We start from the raw sequence: 16,393 nt of genomic DNA, 5'->3' as shown, positions 1-16,393 counted from the left end.
TAGTATTGTTAATGCTGTTACAGTGAAACCTCTCTGAGCGGCCACCCCTCCGTTCCATAAAATTTCGGCCGTTCAGAGGGGTGGCCGCTTTGAAGGGTTTCCGTTACAATTGCAATATAATTTTATAATACAGTAGAACTTCGATTAACCGAGCTTCGATTAACCGATGTTTTTGTTAACCGAGTCGATAATGAAGTCTTTTTTTTTAATAAAGTAAATTTTATAAAATAATGAATTTTCAATTTGAAAATAAAAATATTTTCTGGAAATTAGTGTGCACTTTCAATGTATCTTTCAATTTTTACCTTGGTATTGTTAAAAAAATTCAATTGACATTTTAAAACTTACTACAAGTCATTTTCTAATTTAGTTTTTAAACTGTAAAACATTTCTCTTTATATGTTCATCTTTTAAAAACAATCTATTGTATTTTTATGCAATCCACTATAATATTAAAATCTGTTCGCGTCCGTCTGTCTGTCTGTCTAAAGATCGATCTTCTAGAGAACCACTGCGAATCGAGAGTCTAACGAGATACCGATCAATTCGAAATTTTCCAAAGAAAACCATAGGACCAACCTCGTATTTGTGCGACTTTAATTAGCGGAGATATTAATTAAAACGTTAATTAACATAACGTTATTCAGGAATTTTTATTTCTTTCCTGTTGCCATTTTGCATATGGGTGAGCAAGTAAAATTCTAATAATTGTTTTAAACAGTGTTGCGGAGTCGGAAGGAAAATGGCCGACTCCGACTCCTGCATTTTGAAACGCCCGACTCCGACTCCAACTCCGGATTTTTAAAAAAAAATTTAATTGTATTTTTTCAACTTCTCTCTCCCTTCAGGGGAAGGGGGAAAACCTGTAAACAGAGATTGAAATATTAATTTCTTTTTATGAAAATTTCGCATTTTGTTTTTTATTGTAAACCTAAGACGCGTACAACGTTAGAAAATCAATTTAAAGATCAAATTTTCCAACAGTTACGAGTTAAAAAGTGAGATGACTTAAAAATCCCTTTTAAAAAATTTGAAAAGGATTATCTGTAATTTGCCCCCCTTTAATGTTTAACAAATAGATATTGATCAAATCGTGTGCTTTCGATTCTTGAAAGCTGTAACTTGAGAGAAAAAAAGCTTTTTTTCTAAATTCAAGTTCTTGAGAGGGAGTGGTTTGCCCCGGTTGACACCCATCTGGTAGATGACACCCAAAGTTAATTTCAGAGTTTATAAACAATATAAATACTTTAATTCTGAAAATTTTCGCGAATATATTTTAAATTATATTTCATTAATAAAATTTCAACGAAAATAGGGCACATATACGTCAGGAGCTATTTTTACACAAAATGCGGTGGTATATAAATTTGTACGAATAGCTGTTACTATACGTATATTTCTTCTTCGCTAAATTTTTAATTTAAATTTTATTGACTGCTTTAGAATTAACCTTAATATGAAGATTTTAAGATTAACTGCAATTATTGAGTGTTGTAATCAAGAAATCATTTACACTTATTTTGTTCCATACTTTTTAGTGAGAACGAAGCTTATAGAAATAGTCTTAATCTTTTGGATTCGTACTTTCACGCCAGAACTTCTTTGAATTTACCGATCACCCTTAAACGTTTCAACCTTAGCTACTGGCCTCGACTTACTAATTTGTTACGTTTCTTTTACTATTTTATAACTGAGATCGAACAAAACACTATATTTCTATTTTTATTTGAAAGTGATTACTTGAAAATGTTAGGCAACAAAACCGTTTGCTGACAGTTGCTATTAGTTAAGTTAAAAAGCAAGCAAACTAGGGGACAGCTACAGAAAGTTCGATAAGCACTCAAGCTAGCTGATTGCCATAATGGCAGTTTTTTTTCTCATTAGTATCTTTTTATACATGTAATCGAAACAATTGGTAGTCCGTTTTTAAAAAATGCAAGGAGAATCAGTGAAAAGGAAAGAAAAAAAGAAGCCCGGAGTCGGAGTCGGCATGTTTTCTAACGACACCGACTCCAACTCCTTTACCCCAAAATCAGTCCGACTCCACAGCCCTTGGTTTTAAAAGATATTTTTTGACTGCTGTCCAAATCTTAAAACAACGTTCATCTAGAATTTCATTTTAAATTACTTTAAAATTGGTTGCTCTATTCGGACATAGCCTTTATTTTATCGTCTGTCCTTTTTTTTTATGTTTTACATTCAACGTTCTTAACTCTTTTCAGTATATGAAAGTTGTTTCTTTAGCTATGTTTATTAGTTGTAGTGTAGGTTTATCATTCACCGGCCTCATATTTTGGTACATTTAGGATGTGCGACTAATTATGTTTATTTTGTTGGACTTTTTCCGGTCACATGGGTGAGTTTTCGAATTGTAATAACTACCTTTTTCCTTCCTGTTTCTATTTTTGAAATACAGTTTGTATCGTTAAAAGAACATGTTAAATTAAGATTGGATTTTTTTTAAGTGAAACAGAGTTGAACAAAAAAGATTTTAGCTAAAACTAAATTGGAATCTGATGACTTGGTATTAAATTAATGCTTATTGGTATTTATTTAGTCTTCGTGCTTTAGTTTCACGTAATCAACCAAAAAGTGTGTGTCATTTTATGTAAAAAGCTGATTGTAATCGTACATAAAATTTTCAGATATAGTCTATCAGATGTATCTCATTTTAACGTGGATATTTAGTAGATTATATTAAGATTATAGTTGATAATGCATATATTTTCATCTTTTGTGCTAATTGAAAATGCTCATTAACTTGTAGCATTGATAAGTATGATTAACGTTAAAGAGATTTTTGCCAAAAATATGCTCTACCGGTGTTTTGCAAACCTTGCATTACGCGTACTTATTTACTCCTTAGCGCTTTAAAAACTGATGTCAGAGTAATACAAAATCATCAATTGGACATCTCTTTCATTTTTAAGTAGCCCGTGCAACGCCGGGCACGCAGCTAGTACATTTTAAAAAATTGTGACGCTGACAAGTTTTTATACCAAGCTGCTCTCAACCGAAATTTCCGACATCCGAGGAACTAGCGGTCCCAATTAGCTCGGATAATCGAGGTTCTACTGTACATAATACAAAGCAAGTCTGACACATAAAATGAAATTGAGACCTTTCTAAAGGGGAAATAGCGTAATTTTTAATTATTGTGAACATTTTTCGGATAAAGGATACAATTTGTGACTTAGGTTTTTACTTTGCTCCAAAAGTTGTTTTTAAATTTGTTTTTCAATTCAAATGTATATCTCTAGCCAATTTATTTTTCATTACATCTGAATTTTCGTGTTGATGATTACAAAACGTATTAGTAAATTGATCGTCAAAGGCCTAAAAATGTTTTTGTTCAAAAAACTTTAATGATGCATACAGTGATCTGATAAATTAATTTAAACCCAAATTAATATTAGATTTGAATAAAAACGCGTCTTTTTTTGCTGACTCGTTGACCAGAAGATGTTTCTCTCAGTTGGCACTGCAATTATCCAAGTACTTCATTGCTGTTCCGTGCTGATAAGAATTCGAAATGGTACTCTATTAATTCTCTCGCAGATTTTCCGTGCACATATTGTTCAAAATTTCAATACCTTGTCGAGATTCATAAAAATTATCTTCCACGGGGTTGTTTGCAACTCAGATACCACATACACATCGACCAACTAATAATCGAGTAAGACTTTTGAACTGAATGCCTTATTTGCTGTAAGCCACTTTAAACTGAATGGCTGTAGATTAGAAACAGAAAATGAATAAATTTTCCTGAAAAATAGGGATGGACGTATCCATTCGGCGGCCGTTCAAAAGGGTTGGGTGGTCGTTTCTAGGGGTGTCTTTAGCATTAAGTTTATGGGGCTAAAATATCCGTGCCACAAAAATTTGGTCGTTACCTTAAGATAGGAGGCCGCTCAGAGAGGTTTCACTGTATTATTATTATCTTGTGTTCATTGATGTTTTTTAACAATATTGTTCTCGTTGCTATTATTGTTATTATTTCTCTGAATTATCTTTCTCATGTGAAATTTATAGTACGTTAGTCTTTAGAAGTAAAATTATGGAGAATTCAAGGGGAAAAACATGTATGTATCTAAGCTTTAGGCTGGCATTTGAACTGAATTTTGATGAATATTTGAAAGTACATAACGGAAGCAAAATTAACTTTTTACTAAGAAAATGTACAAATCCACCGAGAAGTTATTCCACTCCATATCTGTCGAAATAGAATGCGCTTTCTAATGGAGGAAGAAAGAAATTTGCAAGATTTAACGATGGTACGAATAAAAGCCTTTGTGTGAGCGGTGGGACTCTCCTCCTACGAAAAGTTCTTTGTTTTAAAAAGCCGACCGGAAGCCTTTGTGCAATCGTCAGAAAACAAACGTTTCTACGAATGGACAAGGAACAAAAAAAAAAGTAAAATAAATAAATCACATCGTTGAGAGGAAAAGAAATAATTATTTCGTGAGAAGAGAACGGCTCATAACTGCAACCGCTAAGAAGAGTGTGGAAAAGAATTGGTGCAGCGATTCACCTACTTTTTTCAACGCCTTAAAAAAAAAAAATGAGTAGGAGGCTTTCGCGTAGAATTACCGTGGGAAACATGAGTGGTTGTTTGCGTTCGACAAGATGATTCTTTTTTCTCCCGCTGTCGTGGATTAGAGTGCATTTTCGTGCATCGGGGATCTTAGATCAGAAAGCCCCTTTTAAATCGTGAGCCAGTTTGTTTTTAGATGGCGCCGCTTACAAGCAACACATAAAAATTGCGCCGTGGAACACATTCGCAACGCAATAAAAATGGCAAAAGTTCTATCAAAAATCACTCCCTTTACTCCATTCAAGTGAATCCTTTTTGTGTCACCATTATTTTGCTTCAAAGAAATTTTTACTCAGAACGTCAGAACACAATGTGGTTTGATGTTCTGTAAATGAGGCCCGCAGCCAGGAATGAGCATTAGGTCAGGCATCAAATTGTATAGAGGGGGTGCAAAAAAAAAAAAAAAAAAAAAAAAATAATAATAAAGCCGAGAGTCATGAACCCCACTAATAGGAGCGCCTCTAATTTATGGGAGGGAGAAAATTATCAGTTTGGCGAATGAGACTAGTTTTTTGAAGGAAAAAAAACATATGAGGCAGTGAGTAGCAACGGGAAGAAATGACAAAATTAAAAATTTGGAGATAACAACTCTGGAAGAAATAGTACTAGTAGCCCTAGTAGGTGCTGCTGTATAGCATGATTTAGAAAAAAAAATGAAATCTTACATAGGATTATACTTCAAACGCGATAACCTCGAAACTTTAAATAGTCCACTTACATCCCTTTGCTTCTCACTGCCTCATATGGTGTGAGGTAGTAGGTTCGTTAAGGTAACTAACTGTATGCCACAATTTTGGACTAATTTTTAAAACCAAACGATTTTTGTTAAGTGAAAACTAGGCAACATAGAAGACATTCTAAGAGTTTCGTCTGTTTTCAAGCAGCTGCGTGTAGGCTTCACCATTGTTTGTAGAAAAGTTGTTTAGTTGTTTGCAAACAGTTGTTTGCACTGTAAAAAAAGTTGTTTACCAAAGTTTAGTGACGTTACATTTTCCTCTCTAGCAGACTTTCCTATACAAACGCAAAAGCTACTGGTTTCAGTTTTTTTACTTGTTACGTTACTAAAAACATTTAGTTATGAATTTCCCCATCTCTGTTATTTTTTTCGTGAAATTAAGGCAGAAGATTCAGCAAATGAATGTTTTTACACGATTTTTGCAGAATATGAAGACTTGATTAAAATGCTGTTCGACTACAATATCTAACTTTTTTTCGTTTAGAAGTAATAAAAATTAGTCTTTTTCCGAACAAACATTTTCAACAAAAGTGAAACATTACACTTTGCCAAATTTATAGTTACTTAATTCTATACTCAACCCACCATTTGTTTGAATCATGCAGGATAATGAGAGAATCAATGCAATGGTGCTGCCGTGTATTTAGTTCCGGAAGGGAAATTTCACCCCCTAACTCTTCAATGAAAGAACCGAATTCTATCCCTCGCATAACCGTCGAAATAAAACAAAAAAACCAAACAAACAATCGTTCATAAAACGATTCTCAGTCGCATCCAAAAAGCGAGAACTAATTATTTCCGGTGCAGCCCGCAGCCTCGAATGACGTTCGAAGCGCTCGTTAGCGGAGTGACCAGGAGCATCACAAAGGGGCCCGTGGCAGCTACCGGAATCGGCGCGGCGGGAATGTTCCCACGACTGCGGTCTTGACCCTCACCCTGGCGAGACCTTCCCGAAAGTGGAAGTTCACTTTTAGAATCCCGTAGACAGAGGCAGATCGACTTCTCGAACTTCCTTTAGATCATATTGGTGCTGTAAAGACAACCCAGATATTTTCGAGAAAAGTTATGTACCAATCTGCTGGAACTGCTCAAATATTTCATCCTGATACTCTTCGTCCAGGGGAGCCGAGATCTTTCATTTTTTGTGTAGGGAAATTCTCATTTTACTGAATGGAAAGGAAAATGATTAAACATTAGCATGCACACATACCTTCATGTGATGAAAAGAGAATTATAATTAAAGAGAGGGGGGAGAGGACCCACAATTTTAATAATTTAATATCCTCCAAATTTATTCTTGCCAAATAAGAAACTTTTTTGAGAGATCATAGCGATCACACCTGCACACAGCTATTCTACAACCTTCCTAGATGTTTTCTATGGATATTAAAGCAATACTGCAAATACACCCTAGATATTTTCTACGCATATTAAGATATAACTGCAAAGATTTAATAGATATTTTTATGCATATTATAGCAATGCTGCAAAGATTTCCTAGATATTTTCTATGCATATTATAGCAATACTGCAAATATTCCCTAGATATTTTTTATGCATATTTAGGTATAACTGCAAAGGTTTAATAGCTATTTTCTACGCAGATTATAGCGAAAGGGTAAAGATTTCCTACACATATTCTATGCACATAATAGCAATACTGCTAAGATTTCCTAGATATTTTCTACAAACAAGTCAATTAGGAATCGCTAAAATCTTTCCTATTAACGCTGCAGTCATTCTAAAGATATTTTTATGTCCAAGAATTTATTTTTACCGTTCGCACGTTCTCACAGATCCTACCTATTACAAAATGAAGTGTTCTGTTTCCGCTTCCAGTTCATCCGCCATCCCTCCGTGGTACAACTATAACAATGGGTGGTTAGATACAATAAAAGAGCGCAGGAGCTTGGCTACTACTACTTTTACCATGTGAAGACGAATGAAAATTTCATTAGAACATCCAATCTGTTTTTTTTTTTTTTTAATTTTTAAACAACACATTAATTTGTAAAAGAAGCAGTCTAAAACTTATGCTTCTTTTTTCTCGTTCACTTGTCGGTTGTCGGACTTTATTCCATCGTTATTTTTATCCACTGAAGAAGGGGTTTGATTTTATAACTCCGAAGTAGCTGTTTGCAGAGTTTTAAAACTCTTTTTCTTAAATGCTTCTATTTGTACATGCATACACGTTGTCATATTTTTATCATCACATTAATTATAAGTTGTTTTATGACTTCATATAATCAAATACATTATATGCTTAAACGAAATGAAATGCTACTGTTCAAATGGCAAGTCAAATGTTATGAAAGATAAGGTTTTTTTTTATGATCCGTCCAAATTTAAACGTAATCCAAAACACAGTCGAAATGACCATTGAAGAAAGAATGCAAACACAGTAGCATTCAACTACTGTTATATAACCAACTTCTCCAAATTTAAAAACGAACAAAGAAGTGCAAAAGCTGCATTTACTCTAAGTCCGCAAAAATTATTCGTGAAAATACCAACCATTAAGGTGTTGAGTTCCAAGTAAAAGGGTTAAATAAAGCTTCAAAGTTTCGGCATTTACCGTGGGAATTCGTCGAGGTGAAACCTGACCTTGCGCAGAGTGTACCTGGATGACAATTTGGCAAAACCAGGTGGCAAATACCTTGCCAACAACCCAGCCGGTCGCAACCCCGTTTACCACCGAAACCGAATCAACATGTGTGGATGGCTCCCCCCCCCCCCCCATCCCCTTTCGGGTTTTTCCTTTCTGCATCTTCGGATGGGGAGACATCGGGTGATAAATGAAAGCCCCTGAATAGCGAGACTCAGAAGTAATCTCTGATTTTTCATACCTTGTTTCATTTTAAAACGAAATATGTTTCTTTATTATTTTTGAATAGTATCAGTTTCAAAATCAATAGTTACAATCAGGACGGCGGAGTCGGAGTCGAATTGATTTTGGAGTAAAGCAGAGGTGCCCACCTAGAGGGGTCATGGCGCAGACTGCACCATTGAAATTTTCAGAGGGGGGGTGTTTTGAGGGGTATTTTGCACATTTTAGGGGGCTTTTTATTTTTTTAGGGGGGGGGGAGGACCCCAGGGTAAAGGAGTAGGAGTCGGTCATTTTTGCAACGACTCCGCAGTCCTGGTTACAATTACAAAATACAGTTTTTAACTGCGAAAAATGAATAGCTCGTTTAGTAAGTAAAATAGCAGTTGTAAACAATTTGAAAAAGCTTGAACAACATTTTAAGGGATTAACAGAGGTCAGAGGAAGTCTACGGCTTAGGACATCGAAATTGTGGTTGAACGCAGGTTCGATACACAAGACCATAAGGACCCACTGCAGACGTGCGCGGTACAGGCGCGCCAATTTTGCGGTCTCCAGCCCCCCTTTCTTACTTTCTATCCAAATTGAAGTGAGGATAACTTGTGACTCTATCTTTCGACGGTTAAGGCAGTTACCGAAGATCAGTATTAGGGACAACCATCGCGCGGATACATCCGTTGACGTGCGGATACATTCGCTGCGGAGTTGCACGTCGTCCGACAATCGTAAAAGTTCTTAAATAAAAGATAAAGATTAGATCAATTTGAAACGAATAAGAAGTAAAGATGATATCTTAAAAACTAATTCGTTTTAAATTGATATTGATATTAATTATTTAGATCGTCAAAATTATTACAAGATAGTATACATATCCGCGCGTTCGGTGGACGTATTCGCTGCGGGAACGCGCATCTCACGATAATCGTCCAATTTCTTACTGCTTACTTCTAATTTGTTTTAAATTGAAATTATTTAATTAATTTGTAAAAGTTATAATTAGATAGTATGTACGCAAGCGCGTAAAGTGGATACATTTTCCGCTGTGCGGATACATTCGCTATGGGCACACACATCTCGCTATAATCGTTCAAATTCTTACTTTTCACTTTTAATTTGTTTCAAACTGATATTATTTAATTAATTTGTAAAAATTATTAATAGATAGTATATACGCAATGGCGTTAGACAAATATATTCCCTCCTGTGCGGATACATTCGTTGCAAGCGAGCGCATCTCACGGCAATCATTCAGGTTCTCCTTCTTTAGTTCTAATTTGTTTAAAATTAATATTGCTAATGTAAAACGTAGTATTCATAACTGGATAATATAGATAGACGCAGATACATTCACTGCTGCAGGAAAATGTTTGCAGCTTTGCGGACATATTCATTGCGGACAAGCGCATCTCGCTATAATCGCGAGTAATGTTCTAGTTTTCCACCTATCCTTTTTTTTCTTCTGTTGAAAAATTACTAAAATGTTAATCCTCCCTTTTCTCCTATGCAACACAACAAGTGGTGACAACTGAGCAATTCCTATCATGTGACTTTGTATTTCCTTGTTTCCTCTTTTTTTGTGTGCTCATGTCAAGTCATAAAAGCACCTCTGTGGCTTCAAATCTTATCGTATGGGGCCAAAAAGATCGCACTTGCCGTATTTTTGGAAGTTTGCACCGCACCCGGCGTAAGCGCAGCGCTTTTAGTTTAACAAACAATGTGAAAAAAAAGTCGTTTCTGTTTTTTTTTTTTTTTTTTTTTTTTTGAAGATATCTGAACACAATTTAAACAGATTAAATGTTTCAAAAAATAAATAAATAAATAAATAAATAACTACTTACTGATAGTTAATTACCCTAAATCCGACAACCACGGACTTAGCCGAATTTCGGATCGCTGCTCAAAATTTTTACATTGAGCAAGAAAAAACTTTTAACGATCGCCTTTATGGATGTTGAAAAACGTTATGAACTTACTTTGAAATAATTACAGGATAACCTCTTTAAATTTCAGAACCTTAGTCCAAAAAATGATGCTTAAAGTAGGAGATTCGGACTTTACCGCAAAGTAAGAATTCCGCAAATTTTCCCGATCTTTACTGGAAAATTCGGACATTTTTCCGATTTTAGCTCAATCCTTTTAACTATAAAAACTAAAGGCATAAAACACATTCTGGCACAATTTTACACTATCTTCTCGTTAATTATAAAAGACTTAAATTGCAGTAGAAGCTAAACTGTGCGAAAAAAGTGGGACACGTCGATTATGAATTCATCAATATTTTGCATGGTTGATCGCTGTTGGGAAAAAAGTGTGTTTAATAATGCTACCAGAAATTCAAAAGCAAATTTTGTTATTTTTTATTAAAAACACATTTTGAACACATTTCGATCATTTCAAAGAAAGTTCTAAACATTTCATTTCGCCGCATCGGCAATTTATAAACTTTTTCTCGTAAATGCCGCGGCGCTTACGTCCGAAAATACGGTATAGTTTTGGAATCCTTGCGTGCATTGGGCTATTAAGGGACCAAAGGCTCCTTAAGGGGGACTTGCTCCTAGGGTATCTCTCATCTTCATAAATAACTTTTGCTACTAGATTTATTGCACTTGTTTTTGTCCCCTCCCTCAACAGTACATTTCAAAGAAGCAGCGAATTGCTAGTTTTTCCTCCATTCTCAGAAATTTGGGTATCCTATTAATTTATTTACTTGACAGCTTAAGAAAAGAAAGGTCCCAGCAATGTATGATCTGCAGTGGAGATATAATTCCCAAAAATATGTGAGCTTACGAATGCAAAGATATCTGCTGAAAGAAGTTTAGTTTTAAAATTTAAAAATTTAGCTTAGGTCTTTGCATCTATAGGCTCACATAATTGGCATAAAAATTAGTTCCTTGTAACCTCAAAGCATACCTGCAGGTATTTATTTCTTATGATTAAAAATGTTTTTCTTTCTTTTTTTTTTTTTTTTGGAATCCGAACAATTTTTCCCTCCCACCCCTGTTTTTTGTTTATTTTATTATTATTATTATCATTATTATTTTTATTTTTTTTACGTGATAGACAATGATTAGCTTGCACATACTTTTGAGTTGCGTGCGCAGATACTTTATATTTTTATCTGACTCTGGGGACAACAATGGTCTTCCCACTTGGTGTCACTTCAAAAAAAGCCATCAACTTGGTGCCATAGAAAGGCTGAACGAAGAGGAAAAAAAGGCAAATGAGACTCTACATTTGAAAAAAAAAATATTAAAAAAAAAAAAATTAAAAAAAAAAAAAAAATTGAATTTTGACATCTTGAATTCAAATTATGTTTTTCGCAATCACGAGTGTGTGTTTGTGTGTGGGGGTATGTATGTTTGTGCGGGGGGGTATGTATGTTTATGTGTAGGGGGTATGTGTATGTGTGTAGGGGTATGTGTATGTGTGTAGGGGGTATGTGTATGTGTGTAGGGGTATGTGTATGTGTGTAGGGGGTATGTGTATGTGTGTAGGCATGTGTGTTTGTGTCTTTGTGCAGGCATGAATGTGTGGTTAGTTGTGTGTTTCTGTGTGTGTGTATGTGTAGGTGTCTGTATGTATGCATGGGTGTATGTGTTTGTGTGTGTGTATGTGTAGGTGTCTGTATGTATGCATGTGTGTATGTGTTTGTGCAAATGTGTGTATGTGTTTGTGTGTGTATGTGTGTGTGTGTGTAGTTGCGTATGCATGCGCGTGTGTGTAGGACATGGATGCAACCTGGAGACGGCTTTCGCTATAGGAGCAGCATCGTGAGGAGCCGGTCGACGGTGATGGTGAGAAAATAAAATCAAAGGACATCAAAACACTCAAATAAAAGCAATAAGCAATCGTGATTGCTCAAAAAAAAAAACTTATAGGGGCAATGGAACAAACAATACTATCAGGTCCAGCAAACTAGGATTAATGCAAATAAGAAATGGGAAAATTTACCTTCATTTAGTGAAGGAAATTATTGTTTGAACTTGTTGTAAATACATAACTGTATGCTTTGATGAACTAAATATAAACTAAAAGCCCTTTGTATTCTATACTGAGAGATACATAAAACTATTTGTGAACAATTGATTGAAAGCCAATTCCGACAGCAAGTCCGAATCAATACAGTGGATGTAACAATTAGATGTTTTAATATTTAGTGGATTGACTGGTGGCGAGTTATATAAGTTGACGGGCTATGCTGATTACTTATGAGGAAACCTTTCCCATAATATGAGCTCGTCACTAAAATATCTTTTTTGCTTTTTCAATTTTTATTTTTTATTTTTTAATTTGCGTAATATCCCCGTCGAATTTTTCTCACGCTTTTATATGATTCATTTTTACGAGAAAGATCAAAACAGCCTAATGGGTTTGATAAAATATGTAATGGGGTGGTTTCCTTCAGTCAAAAGTACTACTTTAAGTCATTGAAATCGATAGTATGAGCAAAAAAAATAACATGGACCCAGAAAATACTTTCATTTTCCCAACAGTTATTTTTTAAATTAATTTTTTTAAATGTCTGATTTTTCAAACAAGGCATGGTCCTGATACGTTACAAATGATGCACTTAGCCGCATCTTTCTACTACGTTTCCACGTTATGATAATCAAGCAGCGAATTAAATATTGCGCTCTATATGCTTGCTATCAACCATATTGTTGCCAATACAAGTGAGTAAAGATGGGAATTAAATATTTTGCACTGTGAATGGCAATACTGAATGGCATTTCATCATTTGTGATGTCATCTGCACAAGCCGTAAACAATGAAAGCGCTCTGATTTAAGTAATTTTTTAAAAATATTAAACGTAAACAAATTTATCAAAAAATGGTCAGATCCTATGTTTTCAAGCATGTTCTTTCAGAAAAAAATACTTTTGAAATTTTGGAAACGACCCCATTGACTTCCGACGAAGAACTAATTTTTCCCAGTGGGTTTGACAGGTGGCTTGTGCTACAATCTTAAAATGAAGACCTGTACAGCAAACATACTTTAAAAATAAAGAAATAAATATTTATGTTATAAAAGTTACCTTTAGTATGAAGCAACCTTAGATGATCAACAGTCATTTGAAGAATTTCTGCCTTTTCTAATTTTGCTGAGCCCTAGAAAGAAATTCCTTTTTTTTTAAAAAAAACTGCATTGCTATCACAAAAGCAGGAAATTATTAGTTAACAATATACTGCACCCAGTGATCCTTCAGTCACTTTGCGACACGGTACACTTTTAAATTGTTTAATTTCTGCGCTATCATTGAGTAATATTTTACAAAATTTGGACCATTCCACGGAAAACGGCCATTTTGTCCCGCATGTGACGCTTCATGCATTTTATTTTATTAAAAATAATAATTTAAAAGGGCAATGATGAACAAAATTTTGTTGCTTAAGTAGTCACAAAAGTATGTGTGACTTCTTGAGCAAAACATTGAGTCATTACCTTTTAAAATTATTTCTTTTTAAATAAAATGTAGGGACAAAATGACCGTTTTCAGTGGAATGGCCATATACATAATTTTTTTTTCAACAGATTCAATAATATTTCTCAACATTTGAGACATTTTTTTTTTACTTTGGAACCTTAGCTTTCAAAATCTACAATTCGTTTCGTTATTGCTATGTTAATAGAGTAAAAAAATAAGTTATGCATACAGCAAACAACAAGAGGTTGACTTAGGATGTCTCGCACGTGACACATTCAAAAAAAAAAAAAAAATAAAATAAAATAAAATAAATAAATAATAAAATCTAAGTTACAAAATTATTCAATAAAAAAATATTGCGTCCGGATTGTCTTTGTATCGAATGCAAAGATTAAAAAATGTGCTTACTCTTGTTTAACTCAAGTATCGATATGTATAAAAAAAATGTTGGGAAAATATCGAGTCGGATTGTTCCACACGGGACGTTGGAATGGCCCAATTTTGCTTGACTATTTGGGTGATGTACTGAACATTGCTTTTTTCTAAATTCAATTTCTTATTGTATTTTACTTCAAAGAATTTCTTCTAAATTCAAAAGAGACATAGAATAAAATTAAGGTGCTTTTGTACGGTAACTATTACTAAGCAGTATGAAAAGAAAGAAAAAAAAAATCTTAGAAACTTTTGAACCGTTAGCGAGATTCAATTAAAACTTAGCGAACGAGTTTCGGGCGTGTTGTGATTTTTTATTTATTTATTTAGTTTTTGAGCATGAGCATTTTTGTTGTTCATTTTCCTATGTAAGTATCGAAATGCAACGTTTCTGGACGGATATCGATCTTTAAGGTCTCTTTTCCGGAGAATAACAGCCTGTTCTGACAAAGGTTATAAAAGGCTGTAAGAGTGCAGTTTACGGGAAAATATATAATTTCAACAAATAGACTCTCGATTAAGGTCCATCAAAACTATCAAATACTGAGGCAAGCCATAGCCGACACGTTAAAAAGTTCAACACCAAAATTTTTATTCCAGCTTGAAAGAGGATATTTCGTTGGAAATCAATTTACCGATTAAGCACTGACAATATTCATGGATTGACAGTCATTTCGTAGTTCAGAAATAATGAAAAAAAAAAAAAAAAAAATTGAATTTTGACAACTTGAATTCAAATTATGATTTCCGCAATCACGAGCGTGTGTGTATGTGTGTGTGTGGGGGGGGGGGGGGTATGTGTATGTAGGCATGTGTGTTTGTGTGAGGGGATGTGCATGTGTGTTTGTGTGTGCATGTGTAGGTGTGTGTGTGTGTAGGTGTTTGTGTGTGTTGGTGTATGTTTGTGTGTGTATGTGTATGTTTGTGTGTGTATGTGTTTGTGTGTGCGTATGAGTGTGTGTGTAGGATATGGACGCAACCTGGAGACTTTGCTCGCTATAGGAGCGGCATCGGGAAGGCCGGCCGACGATGGTGCTGCAGAGGGAGGTAAGGGGAAATAAAATCATAGGAATATCAAAACCGTCAAGTGAGAACCATAAGCAATCGTGATTGCTCAAAAATGAACAGCTAATCACATCGTGCTATCATACCCTAACTTGGTAAAATAATACTAGCTTAATAAAATACCCTAACTTAAAACTAATAACTTGTGATATTTCACGAAATAATTGCTGATCTTGGAATCAAAGCAGAAGTTTTACCGCGAAAAATCGTTTCATCACCCAGCAGGGATGTCTATGCCATCTAAATGCAATAGCGCACCTCCCTCAAATGCCACGGCGCCCCTCCCCCCCCTAAAAATGGAAAAAGACCCTAAAACCAATACCCCCTAAAATTTCCAGTGGCGCAGTCTCAAAGGTCCACGTGGCGGGTCGGCCGAAGGGAATGGGGCCACTCGCGAAACAAATTGCTAATTCTGAACAATTATTTTAATATTTTCTAACTTAAATTTGGGAAGTTCTCATAATGCTAGGCTTAAGCCACTTCCGTTATAAATACAATATACTCTCCTGTGCAGTTTACACTACAGTCCCCCCCCCTCTCGTGGGCACCCCTATCACCAACCCGTTGCAGGCGGTTAGTGTTATATAACGTTAGATTGTATGAAGGTCAGAGAAAGTTAAGGTTACTCTCTAGTCTGCATTAAAATTTCAAAGGACAAAAGAAGTTATAAGCGTAAAATTCTACTAACACCAACCTGTTTTTCAAAAGCAGCAGGAACTAATCTCCTCAGCTCAGATAAAGAATTATTAATGCGATCCCGTCTTCTTTTTTCAATAATCTGAAAAAAAAAAAAAAAAAAAAAAACTTTAAGCTTATTGGTTACCAATAAAACGTTATGGCATAATACACATAAAATGGGGGTCGTTAAAAGTGAACATAAAAAAGTTGTATAGTACATTAATATACTTTACGTGTGTTATAAACTGAAAGTTCAAGACACATATAGTATGTTAATGTTATAACATTGTTTCAGACTTTCAGAAGAAAACGAAGATACAGTTCTGAAAACCAGTGAGCATTAACATTCAAAAAGGTGCTAAAATAATCAAATAGTAATACCGAGCAAAGAAAAAGAACTAAATAGACAAAATAAAAAAATAAAATAAAAAAGGAGAGGAAAAAGAAGAAAAGAGGAAAAGAAGGTAAAAAATCTAAATCTTTTCTCATATGATTTTAAACAAACGACATTTAGAATATAATGTCAGAAACTATTGCAAATTTTGTGCGTCGCTTGCGTTATTTCCATCAATTTAAGTAAATAACAAAAAGATTTTAAGAAAAATTCAAAAAATCGAACTCGAAAGTTTGAAGAGTAA

The 16,393-nt window shown here is 34.6% G+C and overlaps 1 protein-coding gene across 1 annotated transcript in view; it reads right to left on the bottom strand.

Annotated features, from left to right (window-relative positions):
• LOC129220546 (hairy/enhancer-of-split related with YRPW motif protein-like) overlaps nt 1–16,393 on the bottom strand; it is a 40,843-nt gene that overhangs the window by 3,874 nt on the left and 20,576 nt on the right. The window contains exons 3-4 of the mRNA XM_054854977.1: nt 15,772–15,855; nt 13,191–13,263 (exon numbers count right to left, since the gene is read on the bottom strand). Coding sequence (XP_054710952.1) covers nt 13,191–13,263; nt 15,772–15,855 — 157 coding nt within the window. The remainder of the gene's footprint in view (nt 1–13,190; nt 13,264–15,771; nt 15,856–16,393) is intronic.

This window comes from Uloborus diversus, chromosome 4, assembly GCF_026930045.1.
Source record: "Uloborus diversus isolate 005 chromosome 4, Udiv.v.3.1, whole genome shotgun sequence".
Taxonomy (NCBI): Eukaryota; Metazoa; Arthropoda; class Arachnida; order Araneae; family Uloboridae; genus Uloborus; species Uloborus diversus.
Note: the sequence above shows the minus strand (reverse complement) of the source record. Positions and strands in the feature narration are given on the sequence as shown.